The sequence below is a fragment of the Oryctolagus cuniculus genome, chromosome 19, assembly GCF_051225735.1.
Source record: "Oryctolagus cuniculus isolate XC-2025 breed Fujian yellow rabbit chromosome 19, ASM5122573v1, whole genome shotgun sequence".
Lineage (NCBI taxonomy): Eukaryota > Metazoa > Chordata > Mammalia > Lagomorpha > Leporidae > Oryctolagus > Oryctolagus cuniculus.
Genome location: NC_142885.1, coordinates 5623453 through 5644430, shown reverse-complemented (window position 1 = coordinate 5644430; position 20978 = coordinate 5623453). Strand labels below are relative to the sequence as shown.

The following is a 20978-nucleotide window of genomic DNA, read 5'->3' as shown; positions in this document are numbered from 1 at the left end:
TGTTTGAGTTCAGGATTTTTCAGTGTGTGTCACAAATGCATTAGTGGATCAGAAAATCGATTCAGTGGTCGCAACAGCATTTTTGAAAGAATGAAAGAATGAAACAGTGGCATAGAACAGAAGATATCAAAGAACCTCGTCCACTGTGTGGGTGACTATTTTTCCACCAACCTTTTGTTTCAGTTGTATGCGTGTGCTGGGTTTCAATGTAAAATAAATTTCTTACTGTGCATTGCAGACAAAAATGTCCAAAAGCCGCTGCACACCCCCTGCCACGTGAGCATTAGTGAGAGAAGACCTCATTTCACGACTCTCCCCTAGACAAACTGCAGCGGAAATCTGCAAGCAACGCTTATCCATGCTTGATAGATGCGGAGTGAATCAAAGAACCAAAAAACAACCCCCGTGATGGCAGATTACAGGGGACAAGCCTGGGCTGGGGAGGCCAGCACATCCAGGTGAAATTTTCCAGCCATGCAACCTTGGGAACGTTAGTTACCTTTCTGAGCTTCCATTTTTTTCCTCTGTACAACAGAGATGGTAGTGGCTATTTCTCATGACTACTGAGGATGAGTGAAATAAGATAATGAGTGTAAGTGCATAGCATCGCATAACGAAAACTGGAATGCAGTGGTTTCTCCTTGAAATGCTCATTTCCCGTCCTTTCCTTTCCAGTAAGTTCTAAGAGACCAAATTAAGCCTCTATCTAATGCAACATCCCATATCTATTTTGTTCAGCTTTTACTTAGTGTTTTAGGTAATGCTGGGAGAATTTGGAACATTATCCTATTCTGTAGGTACAGCCTGAGGTCTAGAGAGTGTTAGGGATTGAGAAACAAATCTTTTGTGCAATGTCATTTAATGCCACATTGAGAATTTCCCAAGAGGAGATAAGAATGGAGCTTGCAAACACAGTGTTCATTTATAATCCTTACTTTAGAAAACCTTTCAAAGCCCAAGTGAACATTTAGGAGCTCTTACTAATGTTTTAGAAACGTGGATAACCAAATGTTTTTTTCCATTTCTTTTTAAATATGAAATATTACTCTTTCATTATAAGGTAATGTTCTGAAACCAGAATACATCATGATAGCACAAGTATACCTGTTATGAGAAGAAAAATGATAAAGAAATAACATCCGGGGGGAAAAAGCCCTTAAAATTTTGTGGTGTGTTCAAAATGATGATTTATAGAATAATTTGTCTTTGGACTCTATAGAAAAATCAACATCTGCATCTTAATGGATGCGTTTACAGAACGGATAGAAGTTTGCTCAACTACATGGGCTCGTCTGAGGGCTTAGCTGTGACCTGGGGGCTAGCTGTGTATGTGTAACAGTCCAGGTTCAGATCCACCCGAGAACCTTATGCTTTCTTCATGGGTCTGTCATGGTTACTTGAGCAACTTCTACCAAGAATGGAGCTTGTGACCCAAGCCCTGACCCAGCCTGGACTGTGGACTACCGATGGCTCCCAATGCCTGCAGGACTCTCACTCCCCACTGCTTGATTAGCAAGTTGCTGAGGTAGACAGTGGGGGCCAGAAGAATGCTTCCAATTACCCCGGGCATTTGGTTTTGCACAACTTACACACACTTTTTTCTGCTTAAAACCAAAACCATATTGGTTTCGGGAAGCACTTTGAAATTCTCAGGCACATTTTAAGTTATTTTCCTTTTCATCCTGAACCTCTGACAAGCAGTTTCCAAGCAGATGAGAACTTCTGGTCATAGCTTCTGCAGCGGAACCCACGTTTCCTTCGCCCCCTGGGAAGCCTGCTGGGCTGGGCTGCCGATTTGTAAGCTAGCGCGTCCCATGTCTAAGTGCCTCGAGCTCCAAAGGTCACCGAAGGTCACCGAGGTGCTGTGATAAAATCTATGAACTGTGACTGTCAGACACGAGGGTGGGGTCTGGGGGATGGAAGGCCAGGGAAGCGAGAAAGTTTTCACCAGGTCATCCCTGCGTGTCCACGGAAGGGAGAAAGTTTTCACCAGGTCATCCCCGCGTGTCCACGGAAGGGAGAAAGTTTCCACCAGGTCATCCCCGCGCGTCCAGGGAACGAGGCCAGGCTGAGGCTTTGTGAAGGACCAGAACAGACAAACCACGCGCTCTCACAGTGTCTCACTGACACACGGATTGAAGAGGAAAGCAGGGGGTGAGGGCGATGGACAGGGCGTTCACACGACTTCAGGGATCAACACCCCACCATGCTGAACAAAACAGAGGTGTCAGTGATGCCATCTGTCCCCAGCATCCTGACCATCCCAAGAGGGCTGAGTCCAAGAGCCTTATTCCAGCCAGGGTGCATTCCACCTCCTCTCCCTGGACCCACCGAGCCTGCCACTGGGCTGCAGGGGAAGGGGAAATGGGGCAGGTTGGAATGAGGCCCCGTCTCAGACGGTGACTTCCTGCTGTTCTCGCGATCTCCTGGTGGACTGCTGGACTGTGTTTCCCATATGTTCCAATCATCTCCCAGATTAAGCAATAATTAGACAAATAATTAATTATATGAGTTACCCTCTTCCCTTTAAAACGCAGGCATTTTAATTATTCCCTTTTCAGCTTCAAGGACCCACTCAGCCTCTAGGCTTTCTCGACAATCAGTGCTAATGGCTGTGGGGCACTTCAAGTGCACTTAGAGAGGTCCCTGGCAGCAGATCTGCACTGCTCCCCGAATGCCCAAACAGCCCCCGCAGAGCGGAGGGCAGGGCCAGAGCCTCGGCGCCCACAGGGATGCCAGCACCACACTGTAGCCTCGAGGAGCTTGGGTTTGCAGTTTCTGCTATTTCCAACAGAGGCAGGGAGGAAGCAGCCCAGGAAGCGGCTGGGAGACAGGGTGCCACGCAGCCCGGGAAGCGGCTGGGAGACAGGGTGCCACGCGGCCCAGGAAGCGGCTGGGAGACAGGGTGCCACGCAGCCCGGGAAGCGGCTGGGAGACAGGGTGCCACGCAGCCCGGGAAGCGTCTGGGACACAGGGTGCCACGCAGCCCAGGAAGCGACTGGGAGACAGGGTGCCACGCAGCCCGGGAAGCGGCTGGGAGACAGGGTGCCACGCGGCCCAGGAAGCGACTGGGACACAGGGTGCCACGCAGCCCAGGAAGCGGCTGGGACACAGGGTGCCACGCAGCCCAGGAAGCGACTGGGACACAGGGTGCCACGCAGCCCAGGAAGCGGCTGGGAGACAGGGTGCCACGCAGCCCAGGAAGCGGCTGGGACACAGGGTGCCACGCAGCCCGGGAAGCGGCTGGGAGACAGGGTGCCACGCAGCCCGGGAAGCGGCTGGGACACAGGGTGCCACGCAGCCCGGGAAGCGGCTGGGAGACAGGGTGCCACGCAGCCCGGGAAGCGGCTGGGACACAGGGTGCCACGCAGCCCGGGAAGCGGCTGGGAGACAGGGTGCCACGCAGCCCAGGAAGCGGCTGGGACACAGGGTGCCACGCAGCCCGGGAAGCGGCTGGGAGACAGGGTGCCACGCAGCCCAGGAAGCGGCTGGGAGACAGGGTGCCACGCAGCCCAGGAAGCGGCTGGGAGACAGGGTGCCACGCAGCCCGGGAAGCGGCTGGGAGACAGGGTGCCAGGCGGCCCAGGAAGCGTCTGGGACACAGGGTGCCGGGCGGCCCAGGAAGCGGCTGGGACACAGGGTGCCGGGCGGCCCGGGAAGCGGCTGGGACACAGGGTGCCACGCAGCCCGGGAAGCGGCTGGGAGACAGGGTGCCGGGCGGCCCAGGAAGCGGCTGGGAGACAGGGTGCCGGGCGGCCCAGGAAGCGGCTGGGACACAGGGTGCCGGGCGGCCCAGGAAGCGGCTGGGACACAGGGTGCCGGGCGGCCCAGGAAGCGGCTGGGACACAGGGTGCCGGGCGGCCCAGGAAGCGGCTGGGACACAGGGTGCCGGGCGGCCCAGGAAGCGGCTGGGACACAGGGTGCCGGGCGGCCCAGGAAGCGGCTGGGACACAGGGTGCCGGGCGGCCCAGGAAGCGGCTGGGACACAGGGTGCCGGGCGGCCCAGGAAGCGGTTGGGCTCAGGGTCTGGAAAAAGAACATGAAATGTCTATTGGATCCCAGCGAGCTCATGGGACTTTTGTCCAGGTATCTTTGCAATCCCACGGAACACTGGCAAGAGGAAACACATAGAGTGGGATGGCACTTGGGCCATCCTCCACTGCACTCCCGGGCCACAGCAGAGAGCTGGCCTGGAAGAGGAGCAACCAGGACTAGAACCCAGGGTGCCGCCCTACAGTAAGTTTTGAGCCTCTGGGTTCCATTCCATTAATAGTGGACAGACTGACTCCCAACTTCTTTCTACCAAATGTTCAAATCCCATCGTAGATGCCAGATGCTGTCACAGTAGAAAGCCAGCACACACAGGGACAACGCCGCTGTGTTTCCACAGCCTTTATCACACGGATGGCCTTGTGTTCTCTTCACAGCAGCCTGTAATGTGGCCAGGGTGGATATAAACACCATAATTCCACACACAGAAAAATTGAAGCTCAGAAAGGTTGAATGTGCTTCTTGAAGGCCCAGAGCAGGAGAAACCTGAGTGGGGCCTGGAATAGGCTCTTTCTGGGGGTCAGGGCACAAACACTCACGTGCGGCTCTGTCTCCACCACTGCCCCCTTGTGCCTGTGGTCCCTCCCAGTGTCCCTGCCCTCCCTGACGTGGCACTTGCTGGTCAAGTCCTTTAGAAGCAGCTCATTGGGTCTTCTGCTCCTGACCGGGAGGTGCTGTCCCTTCCTCCCCGTGGCCACCCCTCTTCTCCTGAACGGGTGGCTGCTCCTCTCTCCTATTCCTGCCCTGTCACAGCTGGGAACGTTGATTCAAAGACACAACTGACCTGGGCTTTGTTCGTTCAGCTGCGGCGTGGTGACAGGAGCATGGGGACATGTTGGGACAAATGAGCACAGAGGCACCTGCAGCTGGGGAGCAGCCCCCTCCCCAGGGCATGGCCTTGCTGGACACCAGCCTGGAGTGAACCAAGCCCCTCTAGAGAGCCCGCGATGGGAGTGCCATCAGGCTCTCCTCTCCCATGGTCTCTCCATCTCCCTCCCGCCCTCCACTTGCCCAGCTTTCATGACTGCACACACCCCTTACTAAGGTAGATCATGGAATTGAGACAGGGGTGCAGCCAGCCCCACAGGGTCCTTGAACACAGGGCGCACAGGGCGCTTATCTCCCTGTAGATGCTATCACAGTGCTCAGCCTTGTTGATTTCCCAGGAGCTCCAGGGCCTGAGCAAGAAGTACCTTCCATCTGCATGTAGACCCCAGACTGACTGAAGTGCCCTCTTACCATCCTCAAAACTCCCTAGAGAACAGGACGTCACCAACCGCGGAAGGAAGGCCGTGAGCACTGCAGACCAAGCAGGGGCCTGGACGTGAGCTGAGCACGCACCTCTTAGTCCCCCATTCAACCTGGAAGAACGGTTGCCCCTGGGCTCTCCAGGAGCCTGGGCCTAAGTGACGACTCCTGGCTCCCTGCTCCGTGCTTTGAAACAAACTCCTGCTTTCTTCCACCTCTCTGGTATCAGTAATTGGTTTGCCTTGCACTGGGTTAGTGGACCCCGTTTTGGGGGTTCTGCAGCAGCTCAGCAGTCAGACTTCGGGGTTCATGCCCTGGCTAAATCCTAGTGACACAGTCAAGCAGATCTGGCACTGCAGTTTGTCCCAAGGGAAAGGCAGGCTGGGGTAGGCAAGTGGAGAAGTCTCAGGGGGAGGGGGAAGGGATCCAGGGGCTGCCCCAGTCCGAGAATTCTCTGCCAGCTGACAAACCGGTCTTGGGTTGGGCTCAGGGTCTGGAAAAAGAACATGAAATGTCCACTGGATCCCAGAGAGCTCAGGGGACTTTTGTCCAGGTATCTTTGCAATCCCACGGAACACGGGCAAGAGGAAACACATAGAGTGGGCAGGGCCTCATGTTTCTAAGGGCGGGTTGATCCCTGGATGTTTCCTGAGCTGGTGCTTGGGAAATCTTCACAAGGAATTTTCTAGAAGGGGAACAAGAGACGGCCATCATGACAGCCAGAGACCCCGCGTATGGAAGCAGAAATGCCCTGTGCTGAGTGAGGGCAAGAGTTATGGCCATGACCACTGGAGGTGTGGGCAGAGGATGGTGTCTGGGCTCTGAAGGCCACACCAGACACCAACGCTGCACGGGCTGAAGCATCGCCAGTGTTCATTCATGAGTCACTGAAAACTCAGAGAGACAAGGAACCAAAGACCAAAGGCGGATCACAGAAATCCTCCCACTCACAGGAGGAAAACACCCTGCACAGAGCGCAGGCGTGCAGCCGTCATCTCCACCCCGGAGAGGCTGGTGCGGAGCCACGAGTTCCCCACCCCGTGCTCGCCCCAGCCTAGCAGCACCTGTGCCAGAATCTCAAGGCCCGCGGAGGCTAGAGGCTGCTGAGCTCGCTTGGAGCGTGGTGGTCCAGAGCTCAGCGCTGCCTCTACTGCTGGTCGTGCGATTTCAGAGTTCAGACCAACTCAAGCCCAGAGAGCTAACGTTCAGCTACTGCACATGTGACTGGGAAGAAAACTTGCCCTGTTCTACCCTAGAAGCTGGAAGTAATCTGAACAAGGGTCTGGGCCCATTCCTGCTTTTATACCCAACTGAACTAACTAACTAAATAGGCAGGATGCTTGTGGCGCTTAATGGCCTCGCTAATCAGACAGCTGTGAGGTGCAACTGAGCAAACGCCTGTGAACTGCTTTGCAAAGGACAATGCAACACCCAGCCACGGATGCTGTCTGCTCTCACTACCAACCTTCAGAACTGGGGGTGCTCAGTAGCTTGTCGCTGAATGGTCTCTGGGACTGCCACTGCGATTCTCTGCTCTGAACACCCAGCAGACTCACTTTCCCACTGCAGCCTTCGAGCCCTGCCAGCACTGGCAGCTCTTACATCCTGAGTTGCTCCCAGGTGCCAAGAGTGAGGGCCAGAGAGAGCCCTTCTCACTTAGGGGATCGCTCCTTCCCCCTGCCCCACGCAGACCCCAGATGCAGTGGCAGTAAAGTGTAGCAGTCACTGTCCAGGGCAAGTGAGGGGTCACGAAGAGCAGTAGTAGTCCTGTCGGAGTTGACTGTTACTTTATTACTGAATGGACTAATTAAAGCAAACAGGAGCAGTCCAGGTTTCGCCTTCATTTTCAAACGGATCTTTCCGAATGGCTTGCAGATGGACAGGGCTTTCCTGGCTGTCCTGCATTTTAAAGATTTCTGCTAGGCGCTGCACGCAAGCAGGACTGACTGCACCTAATTTATAAAGGAGGATTTATGGACCTGCGGATGACAGCAGGCAGCCAATCAATAAGGGATGATAATAACAGCATGTAATATCAAGGAACATTAGGTCTCAGGCATGATTTGGGGAGAGAAGTGGGCAGTTAGAAACCTTATCATTTGAAAAAGGTCAAGGCCTGGTAGCAATAAAAATGCCTAAGCAAATAAAATCGCACCTGTGAATCAGGAGCGGGTATAAATCGCAGACTGAAAAAGGGTTCTGGATTTGGTGGAAGAATTACTTCCCTGGGCAAGGATTCGGGCTGCTGTGGGACCCAGGTGGCTACGTCAAGAGAGGGCCTATTCATTCCTGCTAGGAGCAGTGACAGTGAAATGCAGATGTGGACCCCGCTTCCCAGCACCCGCCCTGTGCCCTCCAGCAAACGCAGCAGGAGTCAAATGCTGTCAACAGCCTTTAAAGGACAGGGCTGAGTCTAAGCACATGTATTTAAGACCCACTGGCTTCCCTACATGATTCTGCTGGTCATTGTTTTCTCTGGAGGTGGGGAGGGCTTTATTGATCTAGCATATTGCCTGTGCAACTGAGAAAGGCAGGGGAAAAGCACAAAGCTGCAAATTCCCTTACCAATAATCATATTACATGATTAAAAACAAAATTGTCTGATAACCGTTCCCTTTGAACAAACCACTCACAGTACCACACGGAATGCCGCAACCAGCTCTGCTACAAAACATACAATTATTCCGTTTGGAAAAACTCAGTCCCACAGCACGAGTTACAGGATGTGTGTAGATACTTCCTGCCCCTAGAGGCCACGGCAGCGTGGCTGGAATAGAAGTGGCCTCCCAGCCACAGTCTTGCTTTACTTTGGAAACTGGTGGGGAGATGAATCGAAAGAGGTGGTGGGATTTTTCCAAATGGCCCCTGGAGGAACGACTCCTCTGTGCAAACCCCTCCGCCCGACACGGGTTCGCAGCCCTGGTGTGGCGCACACTCACCTCCTTGTAAGGTGTATTCGGTCACTGCCCGGCTGAAGACACCCAGGCCGGCGCTGTTGTACGCGGCCACCTGGATCTCATACTGGGTCCAGATGATGAGGTCCGTCAGCAGGCAGTAGTTCACCTCCGGGCTGGTGATGTTGCCTTGCTGGTACTCCCCAGGCAGGCCGGCCAGGCGGTACCTGTGCCAGAAAGGAAACCATGTGAACCGGGGGCCAGGTCCCCCACTCTGAGCACTCTGAGGAGAATGGGAGTAACCAGACGTGGGTAGAGCTGGGAGTCGGCCACGGACAACACCGTTTCCTAATTCCACGATTTTAAAAGGTACCATCTGGCCCCACCAGGGTAATAAGCCCCAGGCAGAACAGAACTTCACTTCAACAATACTGGTTAAGGGAAACCGACAGCCTCTTAAGGGTCATTTGTCTAGGAAGCAGAGTGACTTCCACCCCAAATCCAGACACAAGTTTCATCCGGGAGCTGCTGTGACAGTTTGAGAAGCACTTTCCTCCTGTGGCCACAACACTGGGGCAGTCGGGAAGTGGGCGGCGCACGGCCTCCGGGTCCCCACGGCTGAGCTCCGTGTTGTGTCCACCAAGGATGTCCATATTCGCCCAAGAGCATCTCAAGGACTAGAATAATGGCTTTGGAAAGTCATTAATGCTTCTAAAATACCAGTCCAATGCCAAGGGGGACAAACGGCTCTTAACGGGCTATGAGCACTCGGGCAGTACGCTCCTCATATAGAAGGTGGAAATTTAAAGCTGTGATTATTTTTTTAAATTATTTATTTATTTTTTGACAGGCAGAGTGGACAGTGAGAGAGAGAAACAGAGAGAAAGGTCTTCCTTTGCCGTTGGTTCACCCTCCAATGGCCGCTGCCGCCGGCGCGCTGCGGCCGGCGCAGCGCGCTGATCCAAAGCCAGGAACCAGGTGCTTCTCCTGGTCTCCCATGGGGTGCAGGGCCCAAGCACTTGGGCCATCCTCCACTGCCCTCCCTGGCCACAGCAGAGAGCTGGCCTGGAAGAGGGGCAACCGGGACAGAATCCGGCGCCCCAACCGGAACTAGAACCTGGTGTGCTGGCGCCACAAGGCAGAGGATTAGCCTAGTGAGCCACGGCGCCAGCCTAAAGCTGTGCTTATTAAACAGGTGATAGACACAAATCTGGGCTTAGAAAACGTATAGGTCAAAAATGGCTGTTTATATGGTGGGAGGACTCTTACCATTGTTATTTTGACTAGTGAGTGTGTTTCCATAATTCTGTGTACAGAAGTTTATGCGCTGGACTGGCTCAGTTAATTTACCAAGTTTTTGTCAACTACTCCCCCGGTCAAATGAGAGACACATGGAGTTGGAGTCACTTTCTCATCGCCCCGTGGTTTCTATCCCTGAGGTGGGTCTTGGCTTTGCACGCGCAATGGCAAGGGGAAAAGATGGACGAGGCTTCCAGAGCCAGGGCGGCAGCAGTGGGTGGCGAGCATCTCACGGCTGGTGGGGCCCTCCACGCCGCGTGACGCTGTGCTGTGGGCTCTGTGGGATGCGGGTTCCTTTTCAGGGGCAAGGATCTGAGCTAGACGCCTGTGACCAGGCGTTAGTGAGGTTACCATTATCAGAAGAGACCCAGGAATGCAAAACAGCTTTGCAAAGAGAATAAGGTCTGCGGAGATGATGAGGAAATACAAAGACGGCAGAAGTTCCTTCTCAAACACCAGGATTTCCTGACAAGGTTCTTCGGGCCCCTCTCGTGAGAGGCCGCTTGCTGGACAGGAAAGGGGAGGACCACGAGCGGCAAGCAGCCCCTGGACAGCAAGAAGGCCCTGCCTGAGAGGAGCCGGTGCCTGTGGCTCACCCGGGGGAGGACGGCCATTCTGTGACGGGCACAAAGGACACTTGGGTTCTCGCGTTCCATCAGACCCTGGAGCTGCTGGAAGGAACGGCCTGCACCAAGCAGGGCTGTGTGGCTTGTAGCAGCTGTGCCGGTCATTTATGTAAGGAGGGTCCTGGGGCAGCGGGAGGTTCCTGACCACCCACATGGGAGCCGGGTGATCTCGGGAGAACTCTAAGCTTTCCTGAGTCGTGGTTTCCACGCCCCCCCGAGAGTGGGAATTACAGCTCTGGCATTTCACACGGTTGTTGCAGGAACCGTATCAACAACGGATGGAGGAGCTGCCTGGAGAACACGGCTCTTCCAGAAAGGAGCACCGAGGGGGCAGCTCTGAGTGGGGACGAGTGAGGCCACAGTGCAGTCTGAGCTGTCCTCCGGATCCACTCTACACACGGTGAAGAGCAAATGGCAGGCCGGCGCTGTGGTTCAGTAGGCTAATCCTCCGCCTTGTGGCGCCGGCACACCGGGTTCTAGTCCCGGTCGGGGCGCCAGATTCTGTCCTGGTTGCCCCTTTTCCAGGCCAGCTCTCTGCTGTGGCCAGGGAGTGCAGTGGAGGATGGCCCAAGTGCTTGGGCCCTGCACCCATGGGAGACCAGGAAAAGCACCTGGCTCCTGCCATTGGATCAGCACGGTGTGCCGGCCGCGGCGGCCATTGGAGGGTGAACCAATGGCAAAGGAAGACCTTTCTCTCTGTCTCTCTCTCTCACTGTCCACTCTGCCTGTCAAAAAACAAACAAAAAAACAAATGGCAGCCTTCACATGTGCGGAACGGGCGGCAGCTGCTTCCGGAACGGGCGGCTTGGTCCGCCCTGAGCAGGGGCCTCTGTCATGCCCACAGGCTGTCTGAGAAGGTCACAGTCGACAACACAGCACGGGCAACCTCCTCGCATTGGTAGGATGTGTTGCCCGGGAGACCGTCTCCACCAGAACAGGATGATTTTTTACATGGAAATAAACAGGAGAATGTTTTTAAAGGACATAACCCTGTGGTCCTCTCAGAGAAACACCCTGCCTGTTGTTATAAATATTTTATTACTGCACACGCATCCTAACTACTTCTTACGGCCAGGGCCGGGGGCTGATTCATTTCCATTTGCTCTTCCATGCATCGTGCCTCGGATCCGACAGGGAGACGGTGCCCTGGGGAACAGGCGCTGGCGCATGGAGCTGATTTGCAGACCCGGGGATCATTCGGAAATGTTTCCAAGCAAATTCATTTTGGCACGGGTCTCTAATTTCTGAAAACTCTGGTATTCGCGGGCCCTGGCCGGTGTGCCCTCGTTTTAGGGCTTTCTTGATTTAAGCCCCGTGTGTACAGATGCTCTCTCCCCGAGCTCTGACACCATCAGAGAAAATCCTTCTCACAGCAGTAATCCCACGGAACAGAGAGACGCGCGGTCCCTAACGTGGCCTCCTGCCATCAGCACAATTTAATTATTCAAGTCTGTGCCCGGAGCCTGGCTCTGCTGGTGACTTTTAAAGTCCTTCCTTGACAGCTTCAGCCTAGGGAAACTTTGCCTCCATGTGCTGAGAACAGGCAGAGGCGTGTGGACAAGGAGCTGGGAGGGGCTGGTGAGAGAGGGAAGCCAATTACTCTCATTAGCTGATGACTAGGAACAGAGGCAGAGGGTGAGGCCATGTGAGGACCCAGCAGCCAGAAAAGCCAGAAGCCTCAGCCTTGGGAGGCGGCTCTGGGCGCTTTCCAGGGAGGATGAAAGCTGGGCAGCTGGGGTTTGTCATAGGAACATCCGCGGGAACCGAGCCCACAGGCCCCCTGCCCGCAGGGGACAGAATCTCAACCCCTTCTTGGCCTGTCTGTAAAAGGGGGAAGGGCAGGCTGGCGCAGCGGCTCACTAGGCTGATCCTCCGCCTGTGGCGCCGGCACCCCAGGTTCTAGTCCCGGTCGGGGCGCTAGGTTCTGTCCCAGTTGCTCCTCTTCCAGGCCAGCTCTCTGCTATGGCCAGGAGTGCAGTGGAGGATGGCCCAAGTGCTTGGGCCCTGCACCCCATGGGAGACCAGGAGAAGCACCTGTCTCCTGCCTTCGGATCAGTGCGGTGTGCTGGCCGCAGTGGCCATTAGAGGGTGAACCAACGGCAAAGGAAGACCTTTCTCTCTGTCTCTCACTAACTCTGCCTGTCAAAAAGGGTGGGGGGCAGCTGGGGGCACAGCCACAGAAGGGGCCACGCCTGTTGATCCTGGACCTTGTGTACCCCAGTAATGGCCCACTCAGATCACTGGAGGGGTGGCTGTTCAGCCCAGTGGTTGAGAAGGCAGTCAAGACGCCAGAGTGCCACACTGGAGTGACTGAGTTTGATGCCGGTTCTGGCTCCTGACTTCAGATAACACACACCCTGGGAGGCAGCAGGGAGCACTTAACTCACTAGGTCCCTGCCATTCCCTTGGGAGACCTGGAACGAGCTCCTGGCTCGCAGCCATGGCTTGGCTCAATCCCGGATGTTGTAGGTATCTGCTGAGAGAACCAGGAGTATGCCTTCTCTCTAAATAAGTAAGTAAATGAATAAATAAATAAAGTGACTTAAACCACTTCAAGTGGATAACGACCTGGCTTAGTTTGTAGGAAAACCTGAATGTTTAAGGAACTACACGGGAATAGCAGTGACTTGTGACAGGCAAATACTACAGGCATACAGAACACATATTAAATGGTGAGTGGACAATTACACAAATGCATAGGGAATGAGATGCCCTCCATGTGCAAAGATAACGGGATTTAAGAAGCAACACATTCGCGACTTCTTTCTTTTTTAGCCAAATATTTGATGAACAGAGTGGGCCTGGTGTAGGCATTTGGAGGAAGTGGAAATGGGTACTTGCAAGTTCTTACTCCAGGAAGGCTGATAAAATTAACAAATGCAACCATGGCACTGAAATCTATTAAAAGAGATTTGGTAATTATCTGTTAATATCGACTGTTTCACTGTTTTCTTTTCACTTGTGTCAAGAAACCACTGCAATTATCACATTTGGTGCAATTTTAAACTCAGCAGCTGTTTGGGCAGTGGGGATTTCTCCCGGTTCTCACGTGTTCCTCTCATAGTTCTAGAAGCCTGCCGATCCCTCTGAGGCAGACAGCAAACTGGACGCTCCTGGCCACATCTGATTTTCAAATGTGTGCATGTGGTTACCCCTGATGCTTCAAAATTTATCGGCTTTATTTCCAGCACCCGGGGACCGGGAGGCTGCACGCACTCTTGGATCTCCCAGGAGACTGCACGCACTCTTGGATCCCCCGGGGACTGTGAGATCGCACGCACTCTTGGATCTCCCGGGGACCGGGAGACTGCACGCACTCCTGGATCTCCCGGGGACCTTGCACGCACTCCTGGATCTCCCGGGGACCTTGCACGCACTCCTGGATCTCCCGGGGACCGGGAGGCTGCACGCACTCTTGGATCTCCCGGGGACTGTGAGACTGCACGCACTCTTGGATCTCCCGGGGACTGTGAGGCTGCACGCACTCCTGGATCTCCCGGGGACTGTGAGACTGCACGCACTCCTGGATCTCCCGGGGACCGTGAGACTGCACGCACTCTTGGATCTCCCGGGGACCTTGCACGCACTCCTGGATCTCCCGGGGACCGTGAGGTTGCACGCACTCTTGGATCTCCCGGGGACTGTGAGACTGCACGCACTCCTGGATCTCCCGGGGACCGGGAGGCTGCACGCACTCTTGGATCTCCCTGAAATACTAGCAGATCTGGCAAAACCGAGCAACAGGCTAGCAGGTAACCATCAGCTAATAACTAGATCACATTAATTAGCATTCATTTTCAATTCTTATATTTAATAACGCATGCCCCCTGGTAAAAGCTCAATGGAATAAAAGGTACCAGGAATAGCAGACATTGCTCCCGGCCTGTAACATCGCCTCCATTCTCCTGCCCAAACGCAGCTATTGGTGTGGGTGGTGTGTACCCCAGTGCCTCTGTGAGGCTGCCACGCTGGCTTCTGCTCGCCTGTTGGCCACGGTCTCCATTGCTCCCTGGAGCCCAGCACCCGGCTGATTCCCCAGACTGCTGTTGGGTCCTCCAGACAAAGGAGCTTGCGGCTCCGCTGAGCGGGAGAGCTGACACGTTATCCAGACAGTCTGAAAATGGCTGACCCGGTTACTTGCCTGAGGATGTATCCACGCAGCACCCCATTGTGTTCGGTTTCTGGGGGAGGCTGCCACTGGACCATGATGGACTGGTTGGTGCGCCCGCTGGCCACGATGTTTTTTGGGGGAGCACTGGGCGGTTCTTCAGGCAACATCAACCTAAAAATGAAAGGGATGAGTTGCAGACAGAGAGGACCCTCACTGGCACTCCCTATTCTATTGGATTTTGCTCCTCACGATCCAGAAAAATCAGGTGACAAGCAAAGCACAGGCCACGGCTGATCAAACTGCAGGCACAGGTGTGAGATGGTTACCACAAATCAGCGCAGCCAACACTCAGTTTAGCGACCAACAAGGAAGACGTGGGAGGCGGCTCTATCCTGTGTGCATAACCTGCAGTGCCTCTAAGCTTCCGAAAGATTACCAGCCTGAGGGAGTTGGCTTGAGGCCTCCAGTCTAAGGCTGCTTCCAAATTGTTTTCTTCTGCTCTTTCAATTTTTCTCATATCAAACTCCCACATTTCGGAAGGAGTCATTTAGATCTTAGCTATCCCACAAGGGAGCCACTCAGGCAGGTGGGGCGTGCAGGCTGCAGGGAGCGGGTGCCACACCCACGCCACGCCAGCACAGGCTTCAGAAGTGGCCCTTCCAGGGGCTGGGGTGCCACCACAGGCCTCGCTCGGCTCCCTGACGACACCCTCTAGGGGTCTGCTTCTCAGGAAGATGGCACAAAGCATCCACTCTGCTGTCCTCAGGCACAGAAAACGTCTAAGCTCTTTTTTTTTTTTTTTTTTTTTTTTTTGATAGGCAGAGTGGACAGTGAGAGAGAGAGACAGAGAGAAAGGTCTTCCTTTGCCGTTGGTTCACCCTCCAATGGCCGCCGCGGCCGGCGCACTGCGCTGATCCGATGGCAGGAGCCAGGAGCCAGGTGCTTTTCCTGGTCTCCCATGGGGTGCAGGGCCCAAGCACCTGGGCCATCCTCCACTGCACTCCCTGGCCACAGCAGAGGGCTGGCCTGGAAGAGGGGCAACCGGGACAGAATCCGGCGCCCCGACCGGGACTAGAACCCGGTGTGCCGGCGCCGCTAGGCGGAGGATTAGCCTAGTGAGCCGCGGCGCCGGCCCGTGTAAGCTCTTAATTCCTGTGTACAGAGGGCGGCGCTGTCAGGAGCGACGGCTGCCGGCACGGCCAGAGCTCCACGGGAGAAATGGGAGACCCTGGCCGCGGAGCAATTCAGGAAAGCCCAGCTCATCCAGCCTCCGACCGAGCTCTCCCTCCCTGTGGTGTCTTCCCTGCTCACGTTTGTGCCAGGATCCCTACACAGCAATCCACTGCTCCCACCCAGCACGCCGCCTCTGTGTGACGCCCAGGCAATGTGGCTTCCCACTACTGCACCGAGGGAGGGCGTCCACACACCTGCTTGTCTCTGCGCTGTACTGGCCTTTGCCCACTTGATTGACTGCACACACCCTGAACTGATAGGTGCGGGCTGGAGTCAGGCCACTCACGGTGACGCTTGTCATCTCAGGGTCAACGTTCGACAGGTGCACTTTCCATGGGGAGTCTGAAAGAATGAGTACAGACAGGTTCAAACTCACACAGCGCACGTATGAACGATGATGAGCGAACACGAGTGTGTCCCCGTGAATTCTCTCTCCCGCCTGCCAACACAGCTCTGTGACAAAGGGTGGCTATCCCCACTTGACAGATATGGAAACTGAGGCTCCCAGTCAGGTAGCTATTAACTCGGGAGCCTGGCATGAAATCTGGGGCCCCTCACCCCAAATCCAGTGTTTGCTGGAACCCCATGCTGCTGTCACCAAGTGGAAAGATGCTTTGGTACAACCTGCATGTGGCTGTTGCAAAGGCACTAAAACACTCCTTACTCCTGTGCGCAGTATGTGATGGGAAAACTCTGTCAGCTCTCTCGTTAGGCAAACCGCAGATACGTCTCCCAGAAAGGGATACTGCACATGTCGCCGAGTGATAAATAAAAACTATATTCATTAACATTTTAATAAAAGAGGAAACAAGCATGATAAAGACAGATGGGCTGCGCAGGCCATTACGCCACCGCACAGCCGTGTGGCTCTGGCTGGAGAGGCACGTAATGAAATTTGCAGCTCAGAGAGGATGCCTCTCCACCCCGCGTTCCAGCAGGTGCACAGCAGAGGCTCTGCCAACCAATGGGCTCTCACCCGCAAGGCTTGGGAAAGCGGGGGTCCTACACCATTGTGCGGTTTTTGGCCGAGCGTCCATATTCTTCTCGGCCAAGTCGCTTTGTAGAGCGATGCCCTGGAACGGACATGCTCTGGCAGTGACTTGCAGCGTCCACCGCCGTTTCCCCTCCGGCGTCACAGTGATGCCTACACCGAAGTCCCGAGTTCTCAGAGAAGTAAACAACATGGGGGCAGGGAGACTCTAGTGGAAATCAAACCTTTCTCCTCCTGTGAAGTGTGCTAACATCCCTCATGCCTACCTTGGAGACACTCAGAAAGTAGAGACACATGGCTCCCGGGATGGGGTTGGGCTACGCTCAGCTTGTTAACAACGCCAGCTGCACGTCAACTCCACACACAGCAATCAGTGGAGAGTAAACCATGAAGACTAACTCCTGTGTGCTGGGAGCGCATCAGAAGCACATGCTGGCACCCCAGCTCCCGACACGCCACCACCAGGTAGTCACAAACCGCTCCAAAATGAAGCAAGACCCTCAAACGCAACCCAAGCTGGCTGTCTCTCAGATTCATCGGCTGGATTCCTAGACACAGAGAGAAGCCATTCTGCAGCCTGATGCCAGTTGGACCATGAAGAGTTTATCTTTTTAATCATTCCAAAAGAGGTTGCATCCAAGAGCAGTCTTTCAGGAAGACAGTCTTCCCCGAGCTGGGCACTTCCCTGTTCTGGCTCCTGATTGCCAGTGACAAGCATAATCAAAGTGGGTGAGGATCCTTCTCTTTGTCTTTCCTAAAAACCAGCGTGTGCCTGCCCGCTTAACTCGGATAACTCAGACTGCCTTCCCTCTTCACGCTGGCAGGCTGAGACGTCTTGGTGAGAATCCAGCAGACTGTGTTGATCTGACCAGGCCTGGTTGCGGAAGACTCAATGCAGAGGTGGGAAGGACCTTCCCTTCCGTGACTGGACGTCCTGGGTAGAAAGCACCTCCCCTTGCCGAGCCCAGCTCACAGGCAAACACACTTCTCATTCTGAACATGGCTGTTGCACAGCAGGAAAACATGGAGACCACTGGTTTGATTTTGTCTGAATCTCCTCAACAGTGGGGACGGGGCAGGCACTTGGCACAGTGGTCCAAGGCACTGCAGGGGCATCCCTTATCAGTCTCTAGCTCAGGTGCTGGCTCCTCTGCTGCCAATCCATCTTCCCGCTGGTGTGCACCCTGGGGAGCAGCCAGTGGTGACGCATGTACCTGGGTCTCTGCCACACAGGGGAGAGATCCGCACGGAGCTCTAGGCTCCCGCCTTCCGCTCAGTTCAGCACTGGCTGCTGTGTACATTTGGAAGGGGGTGGGGGGTGCTGTGTGAACCCGTGGATGCAAGGTCCCTTTCAGTGTGTCTCTCCGCCTTTCAAACGTGAAAATATCTTTTTAAAATGGGAGACAAATCAAAACCACAATGACATGCCACTTCGCATCCATTAGGATAGCAGTTACAAACAAAGAACCCAGCAAACAGAAAGTGACAAATAGCAATAATAATAAGGATATGTAGAAATTCAAAGCCCTATACACTACTGGTGGAAGAGTAAAATGGAACAGTCACCATGGAAGACAGTAACTAGAGTTATCATATCACCCACAAATTCTACTTCTGGGCGTGTGCCCGAAAGAACTGAAGAATCAGGGCTCCCAGGGAAATGTGCACACTGTGTTCATGGCAGGGCTGCTCTCAACAGCTTCCCAAACACCATCATGGATGGATAAACAGATGGGGTCTCTTATTCACCAGAACAGTAGCCAGCATCTAAGAAGAAAGAAACTGGGAATCATGGGAGAATGTTGAGGACAAAATGCTGTGTGATGCCACTCATACGATGTCCCTGGGGTAGGCAAATTCCTAGACACAGAAAGAATAAGGGGCCCTGGAGGGGAGGCAGGCAGTGTTTAATGAGGCCCACTTTCACTTGAGCGGCATGAGAAGGGTAGTGTGGACAGATGGTGGTGGCGCTCAGACCACGTGTGAATGCGCCTAATGGTGCCAAAATGTACACTCAAAAAGGCTACGATGGCAAGTTTTGTTAAGTGTGTTTTACTAGAATTAAAATTTTTAATTCTGTCCCGGTTGCCCCTCTTCCAGGCCAGCCCTCTGCTGTGGCCAGGGAGTGCAGTGGAGGATGGCCCAGGTGCTTGGGCCCTGCACCCCATGGGAGACCAGGAAAAGCACCTGGCTCCTGGCTCCTGCCATCGGATCAGCGCGGTGCGCCGGTCGCGGCGGCCATTGGAGGGTGAACCAACGGCAAAGGAAGACCTTTCTCTCTGTCTCTCTCTCTCTCACTGTCCACTCTGCCTGTCAAAAATAAAAAAAAAATTTTTTTAAGAGATTAAAAACCAAAGAGAATAACACAAAACTCCTAGAATGACCTGGATATGAAACGAGGCGACATGAATGGGAGGCGTCTTGCGGGAGTCCCGGCTAAGGTGGGTCCTGGTGCTGGACGGCTGCTCCCACTGGAACCAGGCTCTACCATCTGCACCCTGCTCTGCCCAGAGCTCCTGTCCCACGGCTTCCCCTGGGAGGGGAGGAGAGAGGGAAGACTGGGCCCTTGACTCTCTGGGAGGGTGCCTTCCCCAGACTCCCCGCTCCTCTCCACCTTCACACAGTCTCTTACTGGCGTCTGCACACCCCCTGGCCTCTCCCACCTGAGAGTGGACTTGGCTCTGAGGCCACCAGCCCCAGTTACTCTGGTTCTCCTTCTTCCACACTTGGGCAAACAGCCCCTTTCTGGAACTTGTGCGTGATTACTGTCATTTGGGGGTGCCGCCTGTCCCCTGGGGGACCCTAACTGAGCACACGCGGTACGACTTGGCTTCCAGGCCCCACTTCCTTCAGATGTCACAGTGCCTGCGAGTCAGCACCCACTCACCAGCTTCATCAGATGCAGCAGCAAGTCATTTCAGAAAGAGATGAAGTCGAAAGGACAGTTGCCGTGACCGGCTGGCTGAACAGCACAGGGAGGAGGACGCCTGGACCCTGCCTGTCCTGCCCAGCGGCCGCCCAGTTGACCTTGGCTGACTGCTCACCCTGTGTGGAGGCTCTCAAAAGTCTGTGACCAGGTGTAGGATCTGTTCGATGTGACAACAGGGTCTATTACCCAACCCTGTATTTTGGGGGCCTGCACAGTCCCCCAAGTGCATCTGAATGCTTTATTTATTCTTCTTCCCTTACTAGAAGATAAAATATTGGGCAAGAAGAGAGATGAAACTGAAAGCTAATACAAATGTCCTGATCCACCTCATGGGCCTCTGATTTATACCCACCCCCCCCCCCCCAAAAAAAAAAATTAAGTGGTTTGATAAGTATCTGCTCATTCCCTGCTCTGGAACCACACGCTGGGTGAGAACACTTAACATTTCAATTGCCAAGTCTGTCCCTGACAGTCAATAAGCAAAATCCCTTTTACAGAGTCTTCTCCCAGGGGCTGGCGTGTGGTGCAGCGGGATAAGCCGCCGCCTATGACTCCAGCCTCCCATGTGGGCACTGGGTTTGTGTCCCACTTCTGATCCAACTCCCTGTTAATGGGAAAAGCAGCGGAAGATGGCCCAAGTGTCGTGTCTCTGCTAGCCACGTGGGAGACCTGGAAGAAGCTCCTGGCTTCAACCTGGCCCAGCCCTGGCCATCACAGCCATCTGAGGAGTGAACCAGCAGATCAAAGATTGCTCTGTGTTGTGTATCTCCTTCTTTTTCTGAAACTCTAACTTTGACTTAAATAAATACATGTTAAAGACAAAAAAAAAAAAAAAAGATTCTTCTCCCAACAGGGCTCCACCAGGCCTGTCCCAGGGACTGCAATGCAGAAGAGCCTTGGTAAAGGGAACCACACCATGAAGTTTCAACACCTTTTCTCTCCTCATCAGGGCCTCCTCTCGCATCTCTGATCAAGACGAGGAAGTTTCTGACTCCCGCATCAGGCTGCCAAACCGCCTTGGTCACACAACGCTGCAGAGCCAGCCTCCTCTCAGTTGCAGGGCCCAGCAGCTATAAGGCCTTAATCACCTTGCCACATTCTTTTTTTTTTTTTTTAAGATTTATTTTATTTATTTGAAAGACAGAATTACAGAGAGAGGTAGAGACAGAAAGAGAGGTCTTCCATCCGCTGGTTCACTCCCCAGATGGCCGCAATGGCCGGAGCTGCACCGATCTGAAGCCAGGAGCCAGGAGCTTCTTCTTGGTCTCCCACATGGGTGCAGGGGCCCAAGGACTTGGGCCATCTTCCACTGCTTTCCCAGGCCACAGCAGAGAGCGGGATCGGAAGAGGAGCAGCCGGGGCTAGAACCGGCACCCATATGGGATGCCTGTGTTTCAGGCCAGGGCGTTAACCCGCTGTGCTACAGCACCAGCCCCATCACCTCACCACATTCTACCTGTCAACTTAGAAGCTGGTGGTTTTCAGTCTGTGAATATGTACTAGAAGCATTTTTCCAATAGAAATGAACATTATCATTTTTTCAAATAAAGGTAACAAAGTTGGGCGGGGGGAGCCTGTGTTGTGGTGCAGTGGGTTA

The 20978-nt window shown here is 54.3% G+C and overlaps 1 protein-coding gene across 2 annotated transcripts in view; it reads right to left on the bottom strand.

The window, feature by feature from the left end:
• Positions 1-20978, bottom strand: part of SDK1 (sidekick cell adhesion molecule 1) — a 982790-nt gene that overhangs the window by 178087 nt on the left and 783725 nt on the right. For both annotated transcript variants that reach the window (XM_070064289.2, XM_070064294.2), the window contains exons 15-17: positions 15656-15803; positions 14259-14399; positions 8238-8419 (exon numbers count right to left, since the gene is read on the bottom strand). In XM_070064289.2, coding sequence (XP_069920390.2) covers positions 8238-8419; positions 14259-14399; positions 15656-15803 — 471 coding nt within the window. The remainder of the gene's footprint in view (positions 1-8237; positions 8420-14258; positions 14400-15655; positions 15804-20978) is intronic.